General features: G+C 57.2%; 1 protein-coding gene across 20 annotated transcripts in view; it reads left to right on the top strand.

Annotated features, from left to right (window-relative positions):
• The window catches only part of KIAA1217 (KIAA1217 ortholog), a 657,029-nt gene that overhangs the window by 406,386 nt on the left and 230,055 nt on the right, over positions 1 to 20,588 (top strand). For 6 of the 20 annotated variants that reach the window (XM_089312457.1, XM_070056126.2, XM_070056123.2 and 3 more), the window contains exons 1-2: positions 3,065 to 3,346; positions 11,827 to 12,113. In XM_089312457.1, the coding sequence (XP_089168583.1) occupies positions 3,106 to 3,346; positions 11,827 to 12,113 (528 nt within the window). In that variant the 5' untranslated portion in view covers positions 3,065 to 3,105. Of the gene's footprint in view, positions 1 to 3,061; positions 3,347 to 11,826; positions 12,114 to 20,588 lie in introns of those variants that run through there. The other 14 variants (XM_070056129.2, XM_089312459.1, XM_089312460.1 and 11 more) reach the window with 6 other exon arrangements.

The raw sequence follows: 20,588 nt of genomic DNA, 5'->3' as shown, positions 1-20,588 counted from the left end.
CCAGTCGGTAGAATGAAATCTCTCCCCCTCTCTCTCCCCCTCCCCACTCTTTCTATAACTTTTCCTTTCAAATGCATCTTGAAATACCCCAGCAGTGTACTAGGTCACCCGCCTGTGAGGGAAACATCACCTTTGCCTTCTAGCACTTGTTTTTCTCATTCCTCTTCTTTCCTTTTCGATGACACATTCTTTGGGTGTGAGGTCAGTTTAAACCTTGAGTTGTAACCTGCGGGACCACGGACCAGGAAATAGCCCCGCACCTGTCTCGCTAACAGAAGCCAAGTTGGCCCTGCAGCTCCCTGGTGTCACTACTGCAGCTCTTTTTTTTTTTTTTTTTTTTTTTTTTTTTTTTTGGACAGGCAGAGTGGACAGTGAGAGAGAGAGACAGAGAGAGAAAGGTCTTCCTTTTGCCGTTGGTTCACCCTCCAATGGCCGCCGCTGCAGCCGGCGCACCGCGCTGATCTGATGGCAGGAGCCAGGATCCAGGTGCTTTTCCTGGTCTCCCATGGGGTGCAGGGCCCAAGCACCTGGGCCATCCTCCACTGCACTCCCGGGCCACAGCAGAGAGCTGGCCTGGAAGAGGGGCAACCGGGACAGAATCCGGTGCCCCGACCGGGACTAGAACCCAGTGTGCCGGCGCCGCAAGGTGGAGGATTAGCCTATTGAGCCGCGGCGCCGGCCTACTGCAGCTCTTTATATGATGGGAAGCATATCAAAGTTCAAGTTCCCCCCGCTCTCCTGGTGCAACTCACAGAGGGCAGTACTGAAGGCAGATGGAGTCGTCACAGCAATTTGTAAAGCCAGAAATTAAGTTACGTCCCAACCCACCATGTCCTTCGAGTTCCAATAGTGTTTGCACAGTGACAGCATCGGCAAAAGTCGTATTCTTCACAGTGCTCTGGATCCCTAGGTTCACGTCAATGGCAGAGACACCTACGGTTTTCCGAGGAACTGGAGGTTGACCCGAGGTTGTTAGGAAGGGCTCTCTTGGGGGGAGGGACCCATGCCCCCCTGGGAGGCTCCAACTGTTTTCAGCTCCTGGGCCCTGGGAACCAGGCTCCTAGGAGCGTCTCCCTGCAGAATGGCCCAAAAGTTGGAGCATTTCAGACAACACGCGTTCCGTGGTTGGAGCATTCTAGGCTGTGTGGCCCCAGGGGGAGGGGAGTGTCCCGGAAGCTTGGGCATGGGGTCAGTGGAGGAGCTTGGGCTGTCTGGAAACTGGGAGTCCTGGACCTGGGGCAAGAGAGGCCTGAGGCTCTGCTTTGACACTCTCCAAACAACTCAGGGAGTGCAGCCTGTCTTTGCACCAAGGGTGGGCTCTTCTGCCTGCCTTGAGCCAGCCGGGAGGGCCCCAGGCAGGGTGCTGCTGCCATCACCCTGCCCCTGCCTTTGCCGGCTCCTTCACTGCTCCATAATGGGAGGAGGGTTTGCTCTGTGCCCCGTTAGGTGACAGGAGCTGCTGTAGGCTCAGGACCTGGGATCCCCCTCTTTCTCTCCCCTCCCAGCCCCTCCCCCTCTGCCTGTGTAGACGGCCACACAACAGCTGTACAAAAATCTGACTCAGGATCCTCTGAACACACCCAAGGGCCTGGACACCGCTGACGGTTCCTTCTGGAATCTTCTGGAACCTTCCGTACGGCTGAGGCTCCTGCGGTGTTTGCCTGCAGGCGCCCAGCACAGAAGCTGTGCAAGTTTACTTCCTTCTGTAAGCGAGGTTACCAGGTGACAGTGTTCCAAAGTCACAGAGACCTTGAGCCCCAGCTCCCTGTGGTGCACTGCCTTAATCTTCTGGAAGATTCTCCACCAACCTGCTTGGTTTCAAGACAGTCTGGTCAGTCGAGGACTGTAGCTCACCCCCTGGGGACGACTGCTTTCCTTTGGGTCTGTAGGCTCTGTCCTGCAGGCGCTCCTGCATGTGTATCTTAAATGGCGTGGCGAAACACTCGGGGGACTTGCGGTCGTAACCTGGCAGCTCCCTTGCCGGAGTGGCCAGCCGGGTGGTCAGGGCGTGGTCAGCAAGCTCTCGATGGCCTTTCTTCCCTTAAATAATGGGGCCGCTGCTTGGGGAGTAGCAGGTGAAGCTAGATGCCTCCTCCATCAGAGTGCCCAGCCTGAGCCCTGTCTCTGGTAAGGATCCGCACCTGGGCAGGCAGAGCGGGTGATGGCTCAGGTGCTTAGAGACCAGGGTGCAGTGCCTGACTCCTGGCTTCAGCCTGGTCCACATTTGACAGGCATTTGGTGAGTGAACCAACAGAGGATCTCTCTCTCTCTCTCACTCGCTCTGCCATTCCAATAAATAAATCTTTTTAAAAAGCCACACGTGTGTTACTAGTTGTGGTCCGGTGTTCTTTTCTACCTGCAACAGAGCTCACGTTATTGGTTTCCCATTCTTCCCATCTTTTGTGGAAGTCGTGCCTCCTCATTTCACTTTCTGGGAAATTCGCCAGTTGGTCAAGGCCAGGGTAGAGAGCAGGATAAATATTTGTAGGTGGTTTAGAAGGAGAGAGTGAGGCACGCACGGGTCGCCGGCCATTCAGGGGTCGGCATTTTAACCGCCTTTGAAAAGTTTTTGAAGTCGTTAACCAGAGCCATGCGGTGGTGGATTGACTGCTTCGCGTTTCAGATCCGGGGTTAGGGGGCATGTTTGTGTGTGTGTGTGTGTGTGTGCGTAAGTGCGCGTGTGGGGGTCCGTGTGTGCATGAGTGTGTGGTGTGCACGGTGTGCGTGCGTCCCTGTGCTGGGGGAAGGGGAGTAGCGAAGGCGCAGGCGAACAGGGAAAACTTGGAATCGCAGCTTCCCGAGCCGGGCACTTCGCGCCACCTCCTCGCAGACCACGCGCCACAAACTTCGGCTGTGCTCGCTCACCTCTGGAGGGTGCGCGGCGGGCTGCCGGGGCGCCCCGCGCCTGGCCTCCGCAGGCACTGGGAGAGGGGCGCGGGGCCGGGCCGGGCCTCACCTGCCGGGGCCTTCCCCGCCCGTGGGCGCGCAGCGGGCGCCGCCCCCGCCTCCGGAGCTAGGTCCCCGGGGGCCTATGCGCAGGGGCGGGGACGGCCCCGGGGCACCCGGCGCAGCAGCAGCAGCAGCCGCGGCGGCGTCAGGCCTGGAATGCAGCTTCCCTGGGCGCGGGAGCCTGTTCGGGGTGGGGTTTCGCCCCGTCCCCTCCTCCCCCAGCCCGGGCCGGCTTCCAGCGCTTTCCGGGAGCATTCGGGACTGCGCCGCTCGAGTTGCAAGGAGGCGCGCGGATCCTGCGCCGCGCGCGGGCCAGGGACAATGGCAGAGCCCGAGAGCCGGGGCGGCGAGCCGCGCCCTCCTCGCTGGGCGCACCGCGCGCCGCCTGCGCCGCAGGGTGAGTGGCCGGCGCGTTCCGGGGCGCATCGCCCTGGCTATGGCTGTGCCGTGCCGCCGGGGCGCCCGCGCCTCCCGGGCCGGGGCTTGGCGGCGGCTGTGCGTCCTGCGGAGCGGGGGAGCGCCGGGGGTCTCCGGGGCTTGACTTTTCCTCCGGCAGCGGCGGGGGTGGCGCGGTTGCCGCCCGGGGAAATGGTCGGTGAGGAACTGTATCTCTGCCCTCAGACGACTCCACATCCCTCAGGCAACAGGCGTGGCACCATGTTCTCGCGAGCCCCAGCCCTGGGGAGCAGGGAGCTTTGCCACCAGGCGAGGTCGCCGCGTCCAGGGCCGGTTTTGTGTTATCTGTGGGACCTCCGCGTGATGGACAGAACCCTGCCCGTGACTTGGGGCTGTCTTTGAAAAGTTGGGAGTTGTTTGGGGCCACTTCTGGTAGGCGGTTTCTCCTTTCCACTGCGTTATTGGTCGTCTGTGCTTTCCAGGGGGGATTTCCAACAGCTTTGTGTTGTGCCCAGGACATTTAGCCAGTGGGGCTCCCAGGGCTGGCGCGGGACTCCTCCAGGGTCCATGATGCTGCCCCCGCCCCCGCCCTGAGTCAGCAGCATCAGAAACCGCCCCAGGTTCATCCAGGGGACAGCGAGGAACAAAAGGCGGTGGGGGTGCGTGCTCGGGTGCTGGGCTGTGCGTGGGAGCAGGGGCTGTGCACAGGGGAAGAGAGGGGTGTGTGTGTGTGTGTGTGTGTGTGTGTGTGTGTGTAAGATGGGAAGGGAAGTGAGCCGTGTGAGTCACCCACACTGGAAATGCAGACAGAAGCCAGACACACCCGCGCCAGCAAGGAAGGGGTCAGCCTGTGTGTTCAGAGCAGGGCACTCCGGGTAGGAGGTGGGGCGGCGGGGGGCTGGGGTCCAGAGAGGACCTGGGAGAGATGACTCCACACCCCTAGGTCAAGCCAGGGTCCTGCTGCAGGGACTCAAGGTCTGGCCTGCCCGGCAAGACGCAACCCAGAGGGACCAGCCTGGGCTCACAGGGGTTCCCAGGTGAGGCCGGGAGGGGCCAGCCTGGGCTCACAGGGGTTCCCAGGTGAGGCCGGGAGGGGCCAGCCTGGGCTCACAGGGGTTCCCAGGTGAGGCCCGGAGGGGCCAGTCTGGGCTCACAGGGGTTCCCAGGTGAGGCCAGGAGGGGCCAGCCTGGGCTCACAGGGGTTCCCAGGTGAGGCCAGGAGGGACCAGCCTGGGCTCGGTGCTCCCTTCCAGGAATGGGGAGCGTCTGTGTGGGGGCCTCCCTTGTAGCTGCCCTGAGCACAGGGCACCAAGAATACTAGGCTTCATGAACATGGATTACTTGTTACTATTTGTTTTTTATTTTTGAAAAAGTTACAGAGACTAAGGGAGAACCAGGGTAGAGGTCTTCCATCTTCTGGTTCACTCCCCAGATGGCTGCAATGGCCGGAGCTGGGCCAGGCCGGAGCCAGGAGCCAGGAGCTTCTTCTTGGCCTCCCACGTGGGTGCAGGGGCCTAAGCCCTTGGGCCATCTTCTGCTGCTTTCCCAGGTGCATTAGCAGGGAGCTGGATTGGAAGTTGGAGCAGCTGGGACAAGAAGTGGCACCCATATGGGATGCCGGCAGCAGGCTTAACCTGCTGTGCCACAGTGCTGTCCCCCGTCACTCAGCCTTTCAAATAAAAAGGGGTCGACAAAAGGGCGCTGATGGTTTGGAGTGGGGCTCCAGGGCTGCAGAGCCAGGCCAGCAGGAAACGCGTGCGCGTGCAGAAGAGCACAGCCGCGTAGTGCACCTTGCACAGTGGGTACTCTTACCTGTCGGTGGAATTTGAACCTGTGTCCCATGCCCCTAGTGGGCGGGAGCCACTCAGCGTAGTCCTGGAGCATAGGCTGTGTCTGTGTCCCTGGGATGGATGTGTCTGCCCACAGGCGCCCCCGGAGGTCTGCTTTACCTCTGAACTCTGTACAGGTGCCGTGTGTCCGCCCACCTGTCTGCCTCCCCATCCCTGGGGAATCACAGACGCACAGGGCCATGCTGGAAGTCTGCCCTAATGTAGCCCTGCAGGGGAAGCGCTGCCCGGGACGCACACATCCCACGTGGGAGTGCCTGGTGCGAGTCCCGCCTGCTCCACTTCTGACCCAGCTCCCTGCTGAAGCGCCTGGGAGGTGGTGGAAGATGGCCTAAGCGCTTGGGTCCCTGTCACCCAAGAGGGAGACTCAGCTGGAGTTCCAGGCCCCTGCTTCAGCCTGGCCCAGTCTCAGCTGTGGTGGGCATTTGGGAAGTGAACCTGCACATGGAAGATCTCTCTCCGTCTCTCCTTCTGTCTCATTCTGCCTTTCAAATAAATAAGTAAAAGTGTAAAAATAAATTAAAATAGCCCTGTTGGTATCCATCTCCTTGCTGTGTTTTGTCCATCAGCGTACTTACCACTAGGTGACATTTGTAGTGTAGGAAGAAAGTTCATTGAAAATGCATGTGAGGCCGGTACCGCGGCTCACTAGGCTAATCCTCCACCTGCGGCACTGGCACACCGGGTTCTAGTCCTGGTTGGGGCGCCGGATTCTGTCCCAGTTGCCCCTCTTCCAGGCCAGCTCTCTGCTGTGGCCCGGGAAGGCAGTGGAGGATGGCCCAAGTGCTTGGGCCCTGCACCCGTATGGGAGACCAGGAGAAGCACCCGGCTCCTGGCTTCAGATCGGTGCAGCGCGCCAGCCGTAGTGGCCATTTGGGGAGTGAACCAATAGAGGGAAGACCTTTCTCTCTGTCTCTCTCTCACTGTCTATAACTACCTGTCAAATAAATATAAAAAAAAAAGAAAGAAGAAGTAGAGCATCCACGCCTCGAAGAACCAGTGATCGGACAGGATACTGACCTCAAAGGTGGTGGCTTAACCCACTGTGCTACAACACCGGCATTTGAATTCCATAAGGAATGTAATGACCTTGGGTCAGCAGTAATTTCTGTGCCAATTTGTACACCATGGTGATTTTATGATATCAGTGGGAGACCCCCAACAGAACACATATATAGTCAGACAGGTTCATCACTGTGACAATCCCCCAACCTCGGTGCCTTTGCTTCATCAAGGTTAACCCTTCCTGGAGAGCAAGGGGAGGATTTGGGCCGGCTGTGTCCCCTGGGGGGCTCACTGGGGCTCCCCGTCCAGTCGCTGTGCCGTGCCCAGCACACCACAGGCTTCTTCTGGGTCCTTTGTGTTCATCCCGGACAGAGAGAAGACAGAGAGCATGGGAGGTCATTTGGGAAGTCCAGCGGCCAGGCGTGAAGGTGACCTCTGTGGCTTCTGCTTGCCTTGCACTGGCTGCAATGACCAGATAGATGCCCAGATAGATGGAGGGGGGCTGGAGCATGCACCTTGCTCGCATGTGCCGCCACAGGGAGTTCTGGTTCAAACACATAGACAGGTTCTGCTGTGGAAGGTCCAGAGAGGCCGGACGACCTGGGATGTTAAAAAGCTGGGTCTCTGAGCAGCTCCCCAGTAGCACCATCGAGAGTGAGGCCTGGCAGGCTGAGCCACCACCTGTGACACTGGCTTCCCATATGGGTGCTGGTTTGAGTCCTGGCTGCCCCAGTCCTGATCCAGCAGCTGTGCCTAGGAATACAGGTGAAGATGGCCCAAGTGCCTGGGCTGCTGCACCACACAGGGGCCCCAGGGGGTGTGTTCTAGGCTCTTGGCTTAGGTCTGGCCCAGCCCTGGCCATTAGAGGCCATTTGGAGGAGTGACCCCTCGGATGGACAATCTCTCTGTCTTCTTTCTGTCTCTCCCTCTCTCTGTCACTCTGCCTTTCAGATAAATAAATAAATCCTAAAAAAAGAAACAAAGTGAGGCTGCCTTCCCTGAGAGTCTATGCCCAGGGACTCTTGACCTAGGAATGAAATGTCAAGGCACCTGCGGTCAGCACCATGGCCGGCCCTTGGCAGCCAGCAGCGTGGGATGCCAGGGCTCAGCTTACCCAGGCAGAGTCGCTGGGGCCAGGCGTAGAAGCTGGCCCTGGCAGCTCCCTGGCCGGTGGGGTGCCCCACCTGTCTGTCTCTAACTTTTGCCCTCCAGCAGGGGAGCCCTCTGGGACACAGAGGCGTGTCCCTGGCCTTCCTGCCTGGACCGGCCCCAGGCATCTTCCCCAGGGGATGTTTGAAGCTCTGTTCCTAGCTTTGAGCTCCTGTTTGCTCTTTGCCCTGCAGCCCATGCAGCGGCTGGGAGGGGCAGGAAGAGGAAACAGGGCCCCTTTCTCCGGTGGGCGTGGCAGGAGCCTGGCCTTGGTGCTCCAGCCTCCGAGGGCTCCCAGAATAGCCAGCAGTGCACGCACCCGGGATTGAGTCCTAGCCCCAAAGGCGTTGCGAACAAGGAGCAGGCTTGTGTGTGTCTCCGCGTGGTGGGGTTCCTCCACCCCGGGTCATTGTGCTGTGTTGGTGTGTGTGGGGAGGGGCCGGCGGGCCTGGGCTCCGGGGCTCCACGCCTGTGGGATTCTGCCTTGGAGTCTTCCCCCGGCTCTCGCTCTGGTCCCCACCGTGCCCCAGCTTGGTTGTCCTTGGTTGTCCTGCTGGAAGACCACAGAGTCGGGGAGTTGTCACTTGTGCCTGGGCCGTGGGAGGAGCTGACCCTCAGTGGGGAGCAGGCTCAGGTGACCAGGCTGCCTGTGAGGAGGTTTTGTGCAAAGGGCGCGAGGCCGCTGAAAGCCGAGCAGGTGGCTGGGGCTGGGGCTGGGACCAGAGGCAGGCAGGACAGGGCGGGGGGGTTGGGCGTGCATGGGGCCTCCCTCCCCCACTAACTACAGGTACTTTGGTTTATATCTCAAATAGCTGCAATGGCCCAAACTAGAGCCTGGAGCTCCATCCGGGTCTTCTGCATGGGTGACAGGTGCCCAGGCACTTGGGCCGTCTTCCGCTGCTTTCCCAGGCACATCAGCAGGGAGCTGGATCAGAAGTGGAGCAGCCAGGACTTGAACCGGCACTCACGTGGGATGCTGGCGCTGCAGGTAGCAGCTTAAACCTCTGCGCCCTAATGCCAGCCTGGCCAGGGCAATGAAAAAAAAAATATTATTTTATGGGTGGTAAAAGTCATCTTAAAAATGCCGCTTAATTAGCAGTGTGAAATCCAATATACAACAGTTTGGGCTTCTATGAAATGCGTGCACAGCACTATCGGAGGATGAAGTTAAGCCTCTTTAGATTGCATTATATCAGCCTGGGGTGTGGTATTTTCTACTTGTAGCTTTGGTCCACAGATCCTGTTACTTCTGTATGACTAAGGAAGAGACCCTGGAAAAAGACAGCCTGTGTATTAGAAAGGCAGTGTCGATGGATACGCTACAGTTAGTCCCTAGCATTGCTTTAGCCGATATTTCTGCCTTCTTCCCCCCCCTCCTTTTTTTTTTTTTTTTTGACAGGCAGAGTGGACAGTGAGAGAGAGAAAGAGAGAAAGGTCTTCCTTTTGCCGTTGGTTCATCCTCCAATGGCCGCTGCGGCTGGCGCACTGCGCTGATCCGATGGCAGGAGCCAGGTACTTCTCCTGGTCTCCCATGGGGTGCAGGGCCCAAGCACTTGGGCCATCCTCCACTGCACTCCCTGGCCACAGCAGAGAGCTGGCCTGGAAGAGGGGCAACCGGGACAGAATCCGGTGCCCCGATCGGGACTAGAACCTGGTGTGCCGGCGCCGCAAGGCGGAGGATTAGCCTAGTGAGCCGCGGCGCCGGCTACCTTCTTCCCCTTCTAAACGAATTGCGGAAGCTCCCGAAAAGTAGAATTGACCGAGTCGGTGATGTTTTTCCTCCTCGGGGCCTGATAGAGAGGCTAGAATTAGCAGCCTAATGAGAAGTGAAGGGTAAGCAAGAATTATTCCCAAAACACTCATCCAGGGTGGGAGGACCGGAACAGAAAGCCAGCAGGAGGAGAATCCATTTCCTGTGCCCGCGTTGTCCAGGGTGTCTGTGCCTGGAGTTCTGGACTCAAGAGGCAAAGGAGCGGGAAACTGCTGGGGGCATTGCTTTCAGGGAACGGACTTGTAGTGGAGCTCGGGACACCTGTTGTGTTATGTTAGGAGATAGACGTTTGCTTCTGTGTCTATCTGGCTGCAAATGAGCAGAGCTGGCAAACCTTGAATCGTATTTTTCTGCACCACATTTTTAAAATTTGAGATGCAGAGCGATAGAGGGACAAAGAGGTCTCTCCTTCTGAAAGGCTCTCCGTGGCCAGGTCCAGCCCAGGTCAGGTCTCCCCTGAAGGGGTCAGCGACCCAAAGATGTGCACCATCGCTGCTGCCTCCCCGGGTGCGCGTGAGCAGGAAGCTGGAATCAGGGGCAGAGCCTGGCCTTGAACCCGTGCACTCTGCCATAGGGTGGGAGCATCCCAGGACATTCCAGGAGGCCTCTTAACCACCAAGCCAAACACCCACTCCTCTCTGCATTTCTAAAGATAAATAATTGGCCAATATATCATCATTGGGGAAAAAGATGTTAGAATCCAGTGAAATGATTTAGAGATAGAAGGCTGTTTGTATCTCTGATGCTGTTCCAGCCGCCCTTGGTCTCTTTGTGAAGAACATGAGGCTGAGAGACACAACCTTTGTGTTCTGAGGCTAAAATTGAGGTAGGAGTCCCTCGGTCCGTCTGCGTGCTTTTTCCAGGGAATCCAGTGGGCGAGGCTGCAGGAGAGAGAGAGAGAGAGAGAGAGAGAGAGTTGTTGTCCATCTACTGGTTCATTCCCCAAATGCCCCCAAAGAGCCGAGGCTGGGCTAGTCCAAAGCCGGGAGCCTGGAACTCCATCCAGGTCTCCCACGAGGGGGGCAGGGACCCAGGTACTCGAGCCATCACCTGCTGCCCCCCGAGGTGTGCATGAGCAGGGAGCTGGAGTCAGGGGCGGAGCCAGGACTTGAACCTGGACTTTCTGATGTGGGTGCAGCCTGACCGTCACACCAAATGCTCTCCTTAGCTAATTCGGCCTTTTAGGCACATGGCTGTCATTTCTCCTTGAGGTGGAGCCCTCCCACGGGTCCGGGATCCCGGAAGCAGGGCATGTACTCTAGACACTGACACCGTGCGCCTTTACTGATCCGTTCTCAGCCCGGCAAGGCTTCTCAGAGGCAGTCGCTCTGGGTCAAGGCTGTCCAACCCCCACACAGCTCTCGGCTTCACCGTGCTGCCTGGGTGGAGTCCGCCGTGGGTGAGGGGTGTCTCAGCCTCCACCTTGGACCCATGACGCTGCCCGTGACCGCTGCTGCTGTTGGTGTGTTTGCCTGGCTTCTGCCCCCCCGGGGCACCCGCCTTGCTGGGTGTTCACCTGCCAGTGAGCTGCCGTCCGCGCAGGATGACGGCTGCTGATACTTCTTGATGATGAGACGCTTGTTTCGGGTGATAGGAACATTAAAATCTGGTTACTGGAATGAAACTGTAATTAAAAGTGCAGACACAATCAGAATCACTCGAGTTAATGTTGTTATAATTATAGGTGAGCGTAAAGAGTAACCCCATTTCTTGCCCAAAACCAGTCTGGCCAAGTGCTCTTGCTTTGAATAACCTCGGGGTAGGTGTCAGAAGTTACAGAGTTGTTTTTGTTTTTCAGATTTATTTATTTATTTATTTGAAAGGCAGAGCTACAGAGAGAAAGAAAAACAGAACTCTTCCATCCTCTGGGTTACTCCCCAGATGGCTACAAAAGCCAGGGCTGAGTCAGGTTGGAACCAGGAGCCTAGAACGCCATCTGGGGCTCCCACATGGGTGGCAGGTGCCCAAGGACTTGGGACATCTCCCTCTGCATTTCCAAGGGCGTTATCAGGAGGCCGGATCAGAAGTGCGGCAGCCAGGACTGGGCCGGTACTGCAGCACAACGGGTTAAGTTGTCGCCTGTGGTGCTGGCATCCCATATGATTCCCAGCTGTTCCACTTCCGACCCAGTTCCCTGCTTGTGGCCTGGGAAAAGCAGGGGAAGGTGGCCCAAGTGTTTGGGTCCTTGACACGTACATGGGAGATCCGGATGGAGCTCCCTGCTCCTGGCTTTGGTCTGGCCCAGCCCTGGCCATGGAAACTATTTGGGGAGTGAACCAGCAGGTTGTAACTCAGGTTTTCAAAGATAAATAGGAAGGGAGGGAGGAGGGAAGGAGGGAAGAGGGGAAGGGGAGAAGGGGGGAAGGAGAGGAGGGGGAAGGAAGAAAGAAAGAAAGAAAAGAAAAAAGAAGTGGAGCAACCAGGACTCGAACTCGTGCTCCAATACTGGATTCTGGCATTGCAGGCGGCAGCTTAACCAGCTGTGCCACCCTGCCAGGCCCAGAGTTTTTGCTGCTCCATCTTCATTATGAAAGAATAATTTTCCCCATTTGTTTGGATCAGGGATGTTCTTCTCCAAAAAGAGAAGGCACAATGTTTGGCACGTTCCACGCTGTGGTAGCGCCCCCCACAGGTCGTCCTGGCCATCTGCAGGCGTGACGTCCCGGGCGCGATTCCGAGTCCTGAGTGCGTTTGCTCTGCCTCTTTCAGAACCAGGAAAGAGCGGTGGCCTGCACGTGACGGCGGCGGAAGATGCGGAATGCCGCAGAACCAAGGAGCGTCCGTCTAACGGGAGCAGCCGGCAGTCCTCGTCCAAGTGTTCCCGCAACATCCCCAGGAGGCACACGCTAGGCGGGGCCCGGAGTTCCAGAGAAATCCTGGGAATGCAAACCTCAGAGATGGACAGGAAAAGAGAGGCCTTCCTGGAGCACCTGAAGCAGAAGTACCCGCACCACGCCACGGCCATCATGGGCCACCAGGAGAGGCTGCGAGACCAGGTAGGGGCGTGAGAGCGAGCCCAGCGCCCTTCCGCGGCCAGGGGACCATGGCTGGGGGCACCGTGCTTGCCTTGTGGTTCTTCCAGGTCTCTCGGCTGAGCTGGTGGAAATGTTCAACTCTAAAGATCGAGGCTTAAAAAAAAAAAAAATAAAACAGTACGACAAGAGAACAGGAGGCTGGACCACCAGGGAGGGTACAGGGTGGGGAGGGGTGTTCAACAGAGCGTTTTCCGAGGGGATGCACCTGCCGATTGACAGGTGCATCAGGGAGTGTGCAGAGGTAGACCCGGGTGGGCCACAGAGGGCCACAGCGCTGACCACAGAGGGCCCTTCTGCTCTTTGTCTTCCTCTCCCTTTCCATCACACAGGCGTTCTTCTCGGTGCCCTGCCTTCCGCCGTCTTCATCTGTCCGCTGATAACAGCCCCGGGCGGCCAGGATGTTTTTGTTTCTTGGTGGCACAGGGTCACGGGAGACGGGAGGCCTGCTCAGAGGTCCTCATCCTCCTGTTATCAGATAGACCTCTGAGGACGCGGAAGGCGGGGGAAGCAGCAGCGAGCAGTTTGCTGTGCAAATGCCGGGGAGGGAGGGAGCGAGGCCGTGCCAGCCCAGTGCTCTTCCTCTAAGCTCTGTTTTCTGTCTAAATAACGCAGCGTGGGGGACACCATGGAAGTGGAGACTGGCACTGGCCTCCGTAGTATGAATCTATCCTTGGTCCTTAGGCTCATCTCTCCTCTCTTAAATGCGGCCTTCTCTTTACCATGGGAAATATGTGTTTCATGGAGTTGATGCTTGCCTTTTGTTTACATGGACAGCTGGTGGTTGGACCCAACGGAGGAGGAGAGAACCAGGGATCATGGGTGATGGGAACGTGGGCTGAGGAGTCATTCTTTGGTAATTAATAAAGGGTTGCTTTCTTATCTTTGCCAGTATGGGTAGAAGATACCCTGTTTTTCTGTGGTGGTAGGATCGTTGTGCACTTCAGGCGGGCATCTGTGCTGCATCGTGTTGTGTCCAAAGCTGTTCAGTTGGAGAAGTTACAGCTGACACAGTCCGCTATGGACAAGTGGGGATTTGAACCTGGATTTGTCTGAACACTGCATCCTTGGTTGCTTCGCCCTCCCTGCCTGCTGTCCCTTCTCTGGGTGGTGTGAAATGAACAGATGCCATATTCTGTCTCTCTCTCTCTCTTTTTAAGATTTCTTTATTTTACTAGAAAGGCAGAGTTAACAGAGAAATGTGGGAGCCAGAGAGAGAGAGAGAGATCTTCCATCCACTGGTTCACTTCCCAGATGACTGCACTGATCTGGAGCCAGGAGCTTCTTCCAGTCTTCCACATGGGTGCAGGGGCCCAAGGACTTGGGCCGTCTTCTACTGCTATCCCAGGCCACAGCAGAGAGCTGGATCAGAAGAGGAACAGGCAGGACTCAAACCAGCGCCCACATGGGATGCCGGTGCTTTGGGCCAGGGTGTTAACCTGCTATTCCACAGCGCCGGCCCCTCACACACAAGTCTTTAAAAATATGTTATTCAAGAGTTTTTGTCTAGCTACTTTTTAAATGTTTTTTTATTTTTATTCATGCAAAAGGCAGAGCAAGACACACATAAACACATGCACACACACATAGATGCACACACACTCACATGTACACATCTTCCATCCACTGGTTCACTCCCCGAATAGCCTGCAACTGCCCGAGCTGGACCAGGCTACAGCCAGGAGCTCAGATCTCTGTCAAGGTCTCCCAGGTGGGGGGCAGGGACCCAACTCCTTGAACCAACACCTGTCGCCTGCCAGGGTGTGCCTTGTTAGGAAGCTGGATCAGAAGCAGAGCAGGGGCTCGAGCCCTGATCCTCTGGTGTGGGATCGAATTCAGATTCCTCTCTGTTTCCCATATGGACCTGGTTGGTACCTGCCTGGGTGGGGACAGGCGTTGTGAGAGATGCCAGCAACGCCAGTGGAAGCCGTAGGATTCTGTACTCTTTGTACAAGAATCCGGGGAGGCACAGCCCAGACGTGGCCGGCTGAGCGGCTCGTGGTCTTGTAATTCTTGTGCTGTCGCATCTAATCTTGTTGCTGCTAAGATCTATTGATGTATTTGGAAGGCAGAGTGACAGAGAGAAAGCTTTTCCCTCCATTGGTTCACTCCCCAGATGGCACCCATGGCCGGCCCGTAGCTGGGGGCCAGAAACTCCGTCTGGGTCTCCCATGTAGGTGCCAGGAGCCCGAGGATGCAGCCATCTGCTGCTGCTCTCCCGGGTGTATCAGCAGGTAGCTGGATCAGAAGCAGAGCAGCTGGGGAGAGAACTGGCGATGTGGGATGGTGCGCCGGCATCGCAGGCTGCAGCTTAGTCCACGGTGCCACCACGCCGGCCCCTGAGGCAGCTGCTCTTCCGGGTTACTGTGTGTGATGTCAGCTTCCTAGAATAGACTCTCAGAAGGCAGACCTCTTGTCTCAGCCTCAGCAGATCGGGGTTGAGAGTGATCGTGGTATCTGTCGATGAGGGGCTGATCCGCTGTCTGAACTGGAACGAGATACGCGGTGGGCAGTCGGAGATGGGGATGAGTCACTGCCGTGGGAGCAGCTACAGAGATCGAGGCTGACAAAGAGGGGAGGCGAAGTCGCTCTGCCCAGTTCTCGGCCAAGGCCACAAATCCCAGCGTCTGTGGCCTTCCCGGGCAAGGCCGACCTTGGTTCTCGTCTCATCGAGCTTTCTGACATCTGGCACTGGCAGGTGCGGGTCCCAGTGGATCAAGAGCAGAGGTGGAAGCGTGACTTCCGCTCACCCTAGCGCGGCCCAGGGCACGGGAAGCATCGTTGGGAATGTTCCCGTGTGTGTCTTACAACGTGGGAGACTTGTTTCTTTCTAGTAGCTCTGAGGTCAGAGAGGTGTGCGGTGCCCAGTGCCTCCCAGGCGTGGTCACTAGGTCCCTGTTCAGTCTGGAAACACTCACTCTCAGGTCCTCACTAACAAAGCAGAAACCAGCTGTCCATGTGGGTCTCAAAACACTCTTTTTTTAAAAAAAATATTTATTTGAAAGTCAGAGTTACACAGGCAGAAGGAGAAAGAGAGAGAGATCTTCCATCTGCTGGTTCACTCCCCAGATGGCTGCAACAGCTAGAGCTGGGCCAGGCCAAAGCCAGGAGCCAGGAGCTTCCCCCAGGTCTCCCACATGGGTGCAGGGGCCCAAGGACCTGGGCCATCTTCCTCTGCTTTCCCAGGCCACAGCAGAGAGCTGCATCAGTGGAGCAGCTGGGACTTCAACCGGTGCCCATAAGGGATGCTGGTGTCGCAGGCAGCAGCTTTACCCACTACGCCCCATAAACACTTTTAAAAGTTAACCGAGGCCGGCACCGCGGCTCACTAGGCTAATCCTCCGCCTTGCGGCGCCAGCACACCAGGTTCTAGTCCCCGTCGGGGCGCTGGATTCTGTCCCGGTTGCCCCTCTTCCAGGCCAGCTCTCTGCTGTGGCCAGGGAGGGCAGTGGAAGACGGCCCGAGTGCTTGGGCCCTGCACCCACATGGGAGACCAGGAGAAGCACCTGGCTCCTGGCTCCTGCCTTTGGATAGGCGCTGTGCGCCGGCCGCAGCGCGCCGGCCGCGGCGGCCATTGGAGGGTGAACCAACAGCAAAGGAAGACCTTTCTCTCTGTCTCTCTCTCTCACTGTCCACTCTGCCTGTCAAAAAAAAAAAAAAATAGTTAACCTAAGATTTATTTATTTGAAAGGCAGAGAGACAGAGGCAGACAGGGAGTGAATGGGAGCTCTTCCGGCCACTGGTTCACTCCCGGAATGCCCACAACAGCCAGGGCTGGGCCAGGCTGAAGCCAGGATTCAGAAACTCCATCCAGGTCTCCCATGTGGGCGGCAGGGGCCCAAGCGCTTGGGCCATCGTCTGCTGTCTCCTAGGAGCATTAGCAGGGAGCTGGATTGGAAGTGGAGGTGGGACTCGATCCTAGGTACTCTGGTACGGGATCCAGGGATCCCGGCCTGTGGTTGAGCCCGCTGGGCCACAACACCCAGCCCTGTGCAGTAAGCGGCTACAAGAAGTAAGGAGCTGGTAGGAGACGGAAGCCATACACACACCATCGGCCGGCACCTGATGTCTCGATTACACCACGCAACACACCTGTGCTCCGTTTGTGGTCTGACATGAAAACGTAAAGCTCTTTGCACACACACACCCTCTGTGGCTACCTGGGCAGCTCTCCAGAGAGGCTGTTATTTTCTTTTTTCTGTTTGAGAGGCAGACAAGAGGTTTTTCGACCTTCTGGTTTGCTCCCCAAATTCCCAGAACATCCAAGAACACCATCTGGGTCTCTCACGTGGGTGGCATGGACCCGAGTCCTTGAGCCGTCACCTGCCGCCCCCCGGAGTGCTCACCAGCAGGAGGCGGGAGCAGAGCTGAGGCTCAGATGCAGGTACCTCGGTCGGAGAAGGAAGCGTCCACGGCAGTTTAGGGCCAAATACCTGTCCCCGGACACGTGCTCCCGTAGATAAATAGACACATGAAAAGTTCACCCTTACAGCAAAGGAAACAGAGCCAGATAAGAGTTTCCTCTCTGGGGCTATTCATCTAACCCAGAGGGGATGATGACAAGAGCCACATGTAGTGGCCGACAGCCCTGAAACGTTTGAACTCACAACCGAGTGTGGGTTTGGATGTCCACTGCTTACCGAAATCTCCAAGGGCGAGCAGGCCTCCCAGAGTCTGCATCTGCAGGAAGCTGGAATTGGGACCGGAACCCAGGCACCCCCAGGATGGGATGTCGGGGCCACGCACTGGAACCCTCAGATCACGCCGTCCCTCTGTTGGCCGCCAGACTTCAAGGTGTGCTGAAACACAGGGGAAGTGAGCAAGGCCTGGCCTGGGGCCCAGTTTGTGCAGTGTTAGCACCGGTAGGGTTGGTGGTGACCTTGACATGGCTAGGGGGTCGGCCTCCTGGTTAGAGAAAGGAGCTGGGTACAAGGGGAGCAGCAGCATGAGTGGTAGTGAGTAGCTGGGCAAGGTGCACCGTGTCACCACGGAGTCGGCGGTGGGCGTGTGACTTTGTGCTTACGAAATACCAGAGGCCTGGGGCCGGCACTGTGGCACAGAGGGCAAAGCTGCTGCCTGCAGTGCTGGCATCCCATATGGGCACCGGTTTAAGTCCTGGCTGCTCCTCTTCTGATCCAGCTCCTTAGTTCTAATGCACCTGGGAAAACAGCAGAAGATGGCTCAAGTCCTTGGGCCCCTGCCACCCACATGGGAGACCCAGGTGGAGCTCCTGGTTCCTGGCTTCGGCCTGGCCCAGGCCTGACCGTGGCTGCCATTTGGAGAGTGGAAGATCTCTCTCTCTCTGTCTCTCTCTCTGCCTCTGCCTCTGCCTCCCCTTCTCTGTAACTCTTTCAAGTAAATAAATAAATCTCTTAACAAAAAAAGTACTAGAGGCCTGTGAGCAGATGATGGGATGGAATTGAAAGATCGGTGTGGACACATTTCCTGTTCAGAGTCTCTAGAAAATTGTCTTGGGAGTGAGCGTGAGGTCGATGATCAGTAAACCTTGAGCAGAGGGAGCGGTCTCATGCTTGCGAGAAACAGAGTGGCTGGGCTGGGAGAGCTGCACGCCAAGGACTGCTGCTTTGAATGGTGACTCCAGAAGATCTAGAACATTCCATCACAGTACACCTTGCGATGGAGACGTGGGGTGCGCAAAGTCTAATTTGAGGGGTTGCAGCTCACTTGCAGAACTGACTCTGTGTTGACATTAATCGTAGAGGGAAGAAGAATCCGACGTGGATCCAAGGATAACACATGCCTTTTGATCCGCACTTAATTGGGCATCACCAACCTCGCCGTTAGTTTTCATTTTAATTAGTGTTACAGAAAAGCAGGAAACACATCTTCAGAACAGCGCTATATTAAGATGAACTCCGAAAAAAAAAATCTCCATGAGATTCTACCGGGAAACTTGTTTAAAGAGTGCCTGGGGAAGGCAGGAATGGGAGTAGACCTGTGCAGGGGCAGCGGATACCTGGCGGGTGGCCATGAGCAAAAGCCAGAGGAGACGGCCTGCAAAGCCGACGTGGGTGCTCAGTGTCCAGGCGTCTGACGGCTGTGGGTCAGTCTGGCTCACAGGTGCAGAACTCACCCTGCCCATGTTGGGCAAGCTGGCTTCTTGGCTGTGGGCTCCCCTTCCTCCTCCAGCTGCGCTCCGGGGTTAATCCCGTCAAGTGGTTATTGATCGTGTCCTGCACGCACTCGGCTGGGCTTCAGGCATTACGTAAAAAGCTCCAATCCCGCGAGCCTGCCTGGCCAAGGCCGTTTCGCTTGAGTGGAGCGCAGGAACTTGGCGGGGTTGGGCGGTCTGATGGAACCAAGGTTTGTATTGGTGGACCCCTTCTAGCTGCATGATGGTAGGGGAGCTGGTGTGTTTCTCCGAGGCTCTCCTTAAGCGAGGCGTGAGGCAGCTCTATGTGGGAATCCATCGATGTTGTGGGGCGGGCTGTTGTGTCACCCATGCATCCTGAGACAGCAAGGGCTCATCCAGCCCAGCATTTCCTGCAAATATGTTCTGATTGGCAGTTTGGGGACTGGGCAGAGCCTTTCCGGTCAGGGAGAAGATGCTTGGTTAACCCAAACGGAATGAGTTTCTCCGGTGTGGGACTGGTCAGATCTTTGAGTGTGCGGACTGGTCAGATCTTTGAGTGTGCTGATGGGCACTGTGAGGGTTTTGGAGGGCTGCTGAGTGAGGATTGAAGGAGGCAGTGGTTCTCAAGCCCCTTGGATCCCCACGATTGCCTGGGCTGGACTCCCGTCTATGGGGAGTGCAATGGGAAGTGGGAATGGGGAGTGGGAAATGGTGTGGACCCCAGAAAGTTGCTGGAGTTAGAGCAGTGCGGGAGCCATCTCCCCGGAGGGGCAGATGTGGACAGAGGCTCCTGGAATGACTGAGGCGGGGTCTGTGTCCTGATTGTACTTCTCCAGTGCCCAGTGCATAGCAGGCTGCATCCTGGTCGGGGAGGGGCGGGGCGGGGCGGGACAGTGCATGGCTGTGCTTCCCTTGTGGTACCACAGCAGGTGCAGCACCAGGGGCAGGAGCACCCATCCGAGACCCACGCTGGCCTGGGAGAAGCAGGAAGTCAGGGTGAGAGAGCAGAGGAAGCCAGGTGGTGTGGCACCAGCAGACACAGGGCACCGTGGCCGCCGAGTTGGGAAGTGGGGTCACAGTCGAGGGTGTGGCACGGTCAGCGTGATGGAGGAGGGACGGTGAGAAAAGCCTGGTGCTGGAGCACGTCTGGCTGCCATGCCCAGGCACAGGGTCTGGGGGTTGTGGAAGGGGCATAGCCAGCAATGCCAATTGCAACAGGGCACCCCAGCTATTTTGCAACCAGTGGAAGTAATTTGATGACTGACTGGGGCAGGCTGAGGTGTGGCGAGGACTGGGACAGGTGTAGCCTACAGGGCACCCTGACACCTGGGTTCTGGCCTCACCCTGCCTTCCACCTGTGCCGGGGCTGTGAGCAAGCCCCAGGCTGTCTGTGCCACCTGCCTACGATGCGTGGAGACAGTGAGGAGGAGACTGTGCAGCGCCCTTGGTGATAACCACAGGTGTGGACATGGCCGCCGTCATGTTAACTCTTGAGATCTGCTGACAGGGGTGGAATCTGGACGGCAGGACCTGGTCTGCAGCTCCGTGGCCCTAACAGAAGAAAACTGTCCCGGCGCTCCCAGATCTGCAGGGCACTCCCATGGCCCGTCTTTTGTCCCGGCCCTTAGCTCTTCAGGGTGTGGGATGCCAGCCGCGCTCAGGTGCGAACGGGAGTTGTGAGTGGCGTTTCGTCGCGTGGGCTTGCAGGTGGGACTTTGTCCTGTGACGCGGGGCGAGGAGATGGCAGTTTGCTGCCATGGGAGCTTGGGCTTGTGTCATGCACACCACACAGCGGTTTTGCGTCACTGGAATGGGCCACGAGTTTGGTTTATGAGGACGTTGTACCTGAGACCGTCAGTCGTGGATCGGGGTTGCGTGGGGGATGTGTGCGTGGTGCTGGCGGCTGACTCACTCCGACTTTGGGCTCCTTCATCCTCCCCCTGCCCTTCCTCTTCCATTTTATCGTCTTTTCCTTCTTTCCGTGTTGTGTCTAAACATTGCAGCCGAGCCAGAGCATTTTCCTGTACGAAGGCGTGCTGACCGTAAAATGCCAAAGAACCCCTGCTCCAAGTCCTAGCTTGGACTTCTCCCACCTGCGCGGTGCCTTGTCCAGGTGTTCCACGCCACACCTGTTCTCTTTGTAGGGAAGAACTAAGACTCTGCTGCCCATAGGAGCTCTGGAGAGAAACCCTGAGAGCGTGGCATCCATCATGCTGTATCTGCTTATTCATTTTTTCCCCCAAAGAATCAGCTTTGTGTATTTCTTCCCAGGTTATTGTCAGCTGCGTCACTCTTTTCAACTGTTCATTAATTTCCTTTTCCTAGTCTTTAAATAAAGGATCTTT

This window comes from Oryctolagus cuniculus, chromosome 13 (genome assembly GCF_051225735.1).
Source record: "Oryctolagus cuniculus isolate XC-2025 breed Fujian yellow rabbit chromosome 13, ASM5122573v1, whole genome shotgun sequence".
NCBI classification, from domain to species: domain Eukaryota; kingdom Metazoa; phylum Chordata; class Mammalia; order Lagomorpha; family Leporidae; genus Oryctolagus; species Oryctolagus cuniculus.
The sequence above is the reverse complement of the archived record's forward strand: the minus strand, read 5'-3'. Positions and strand labels throughout refer to the sequence as shown.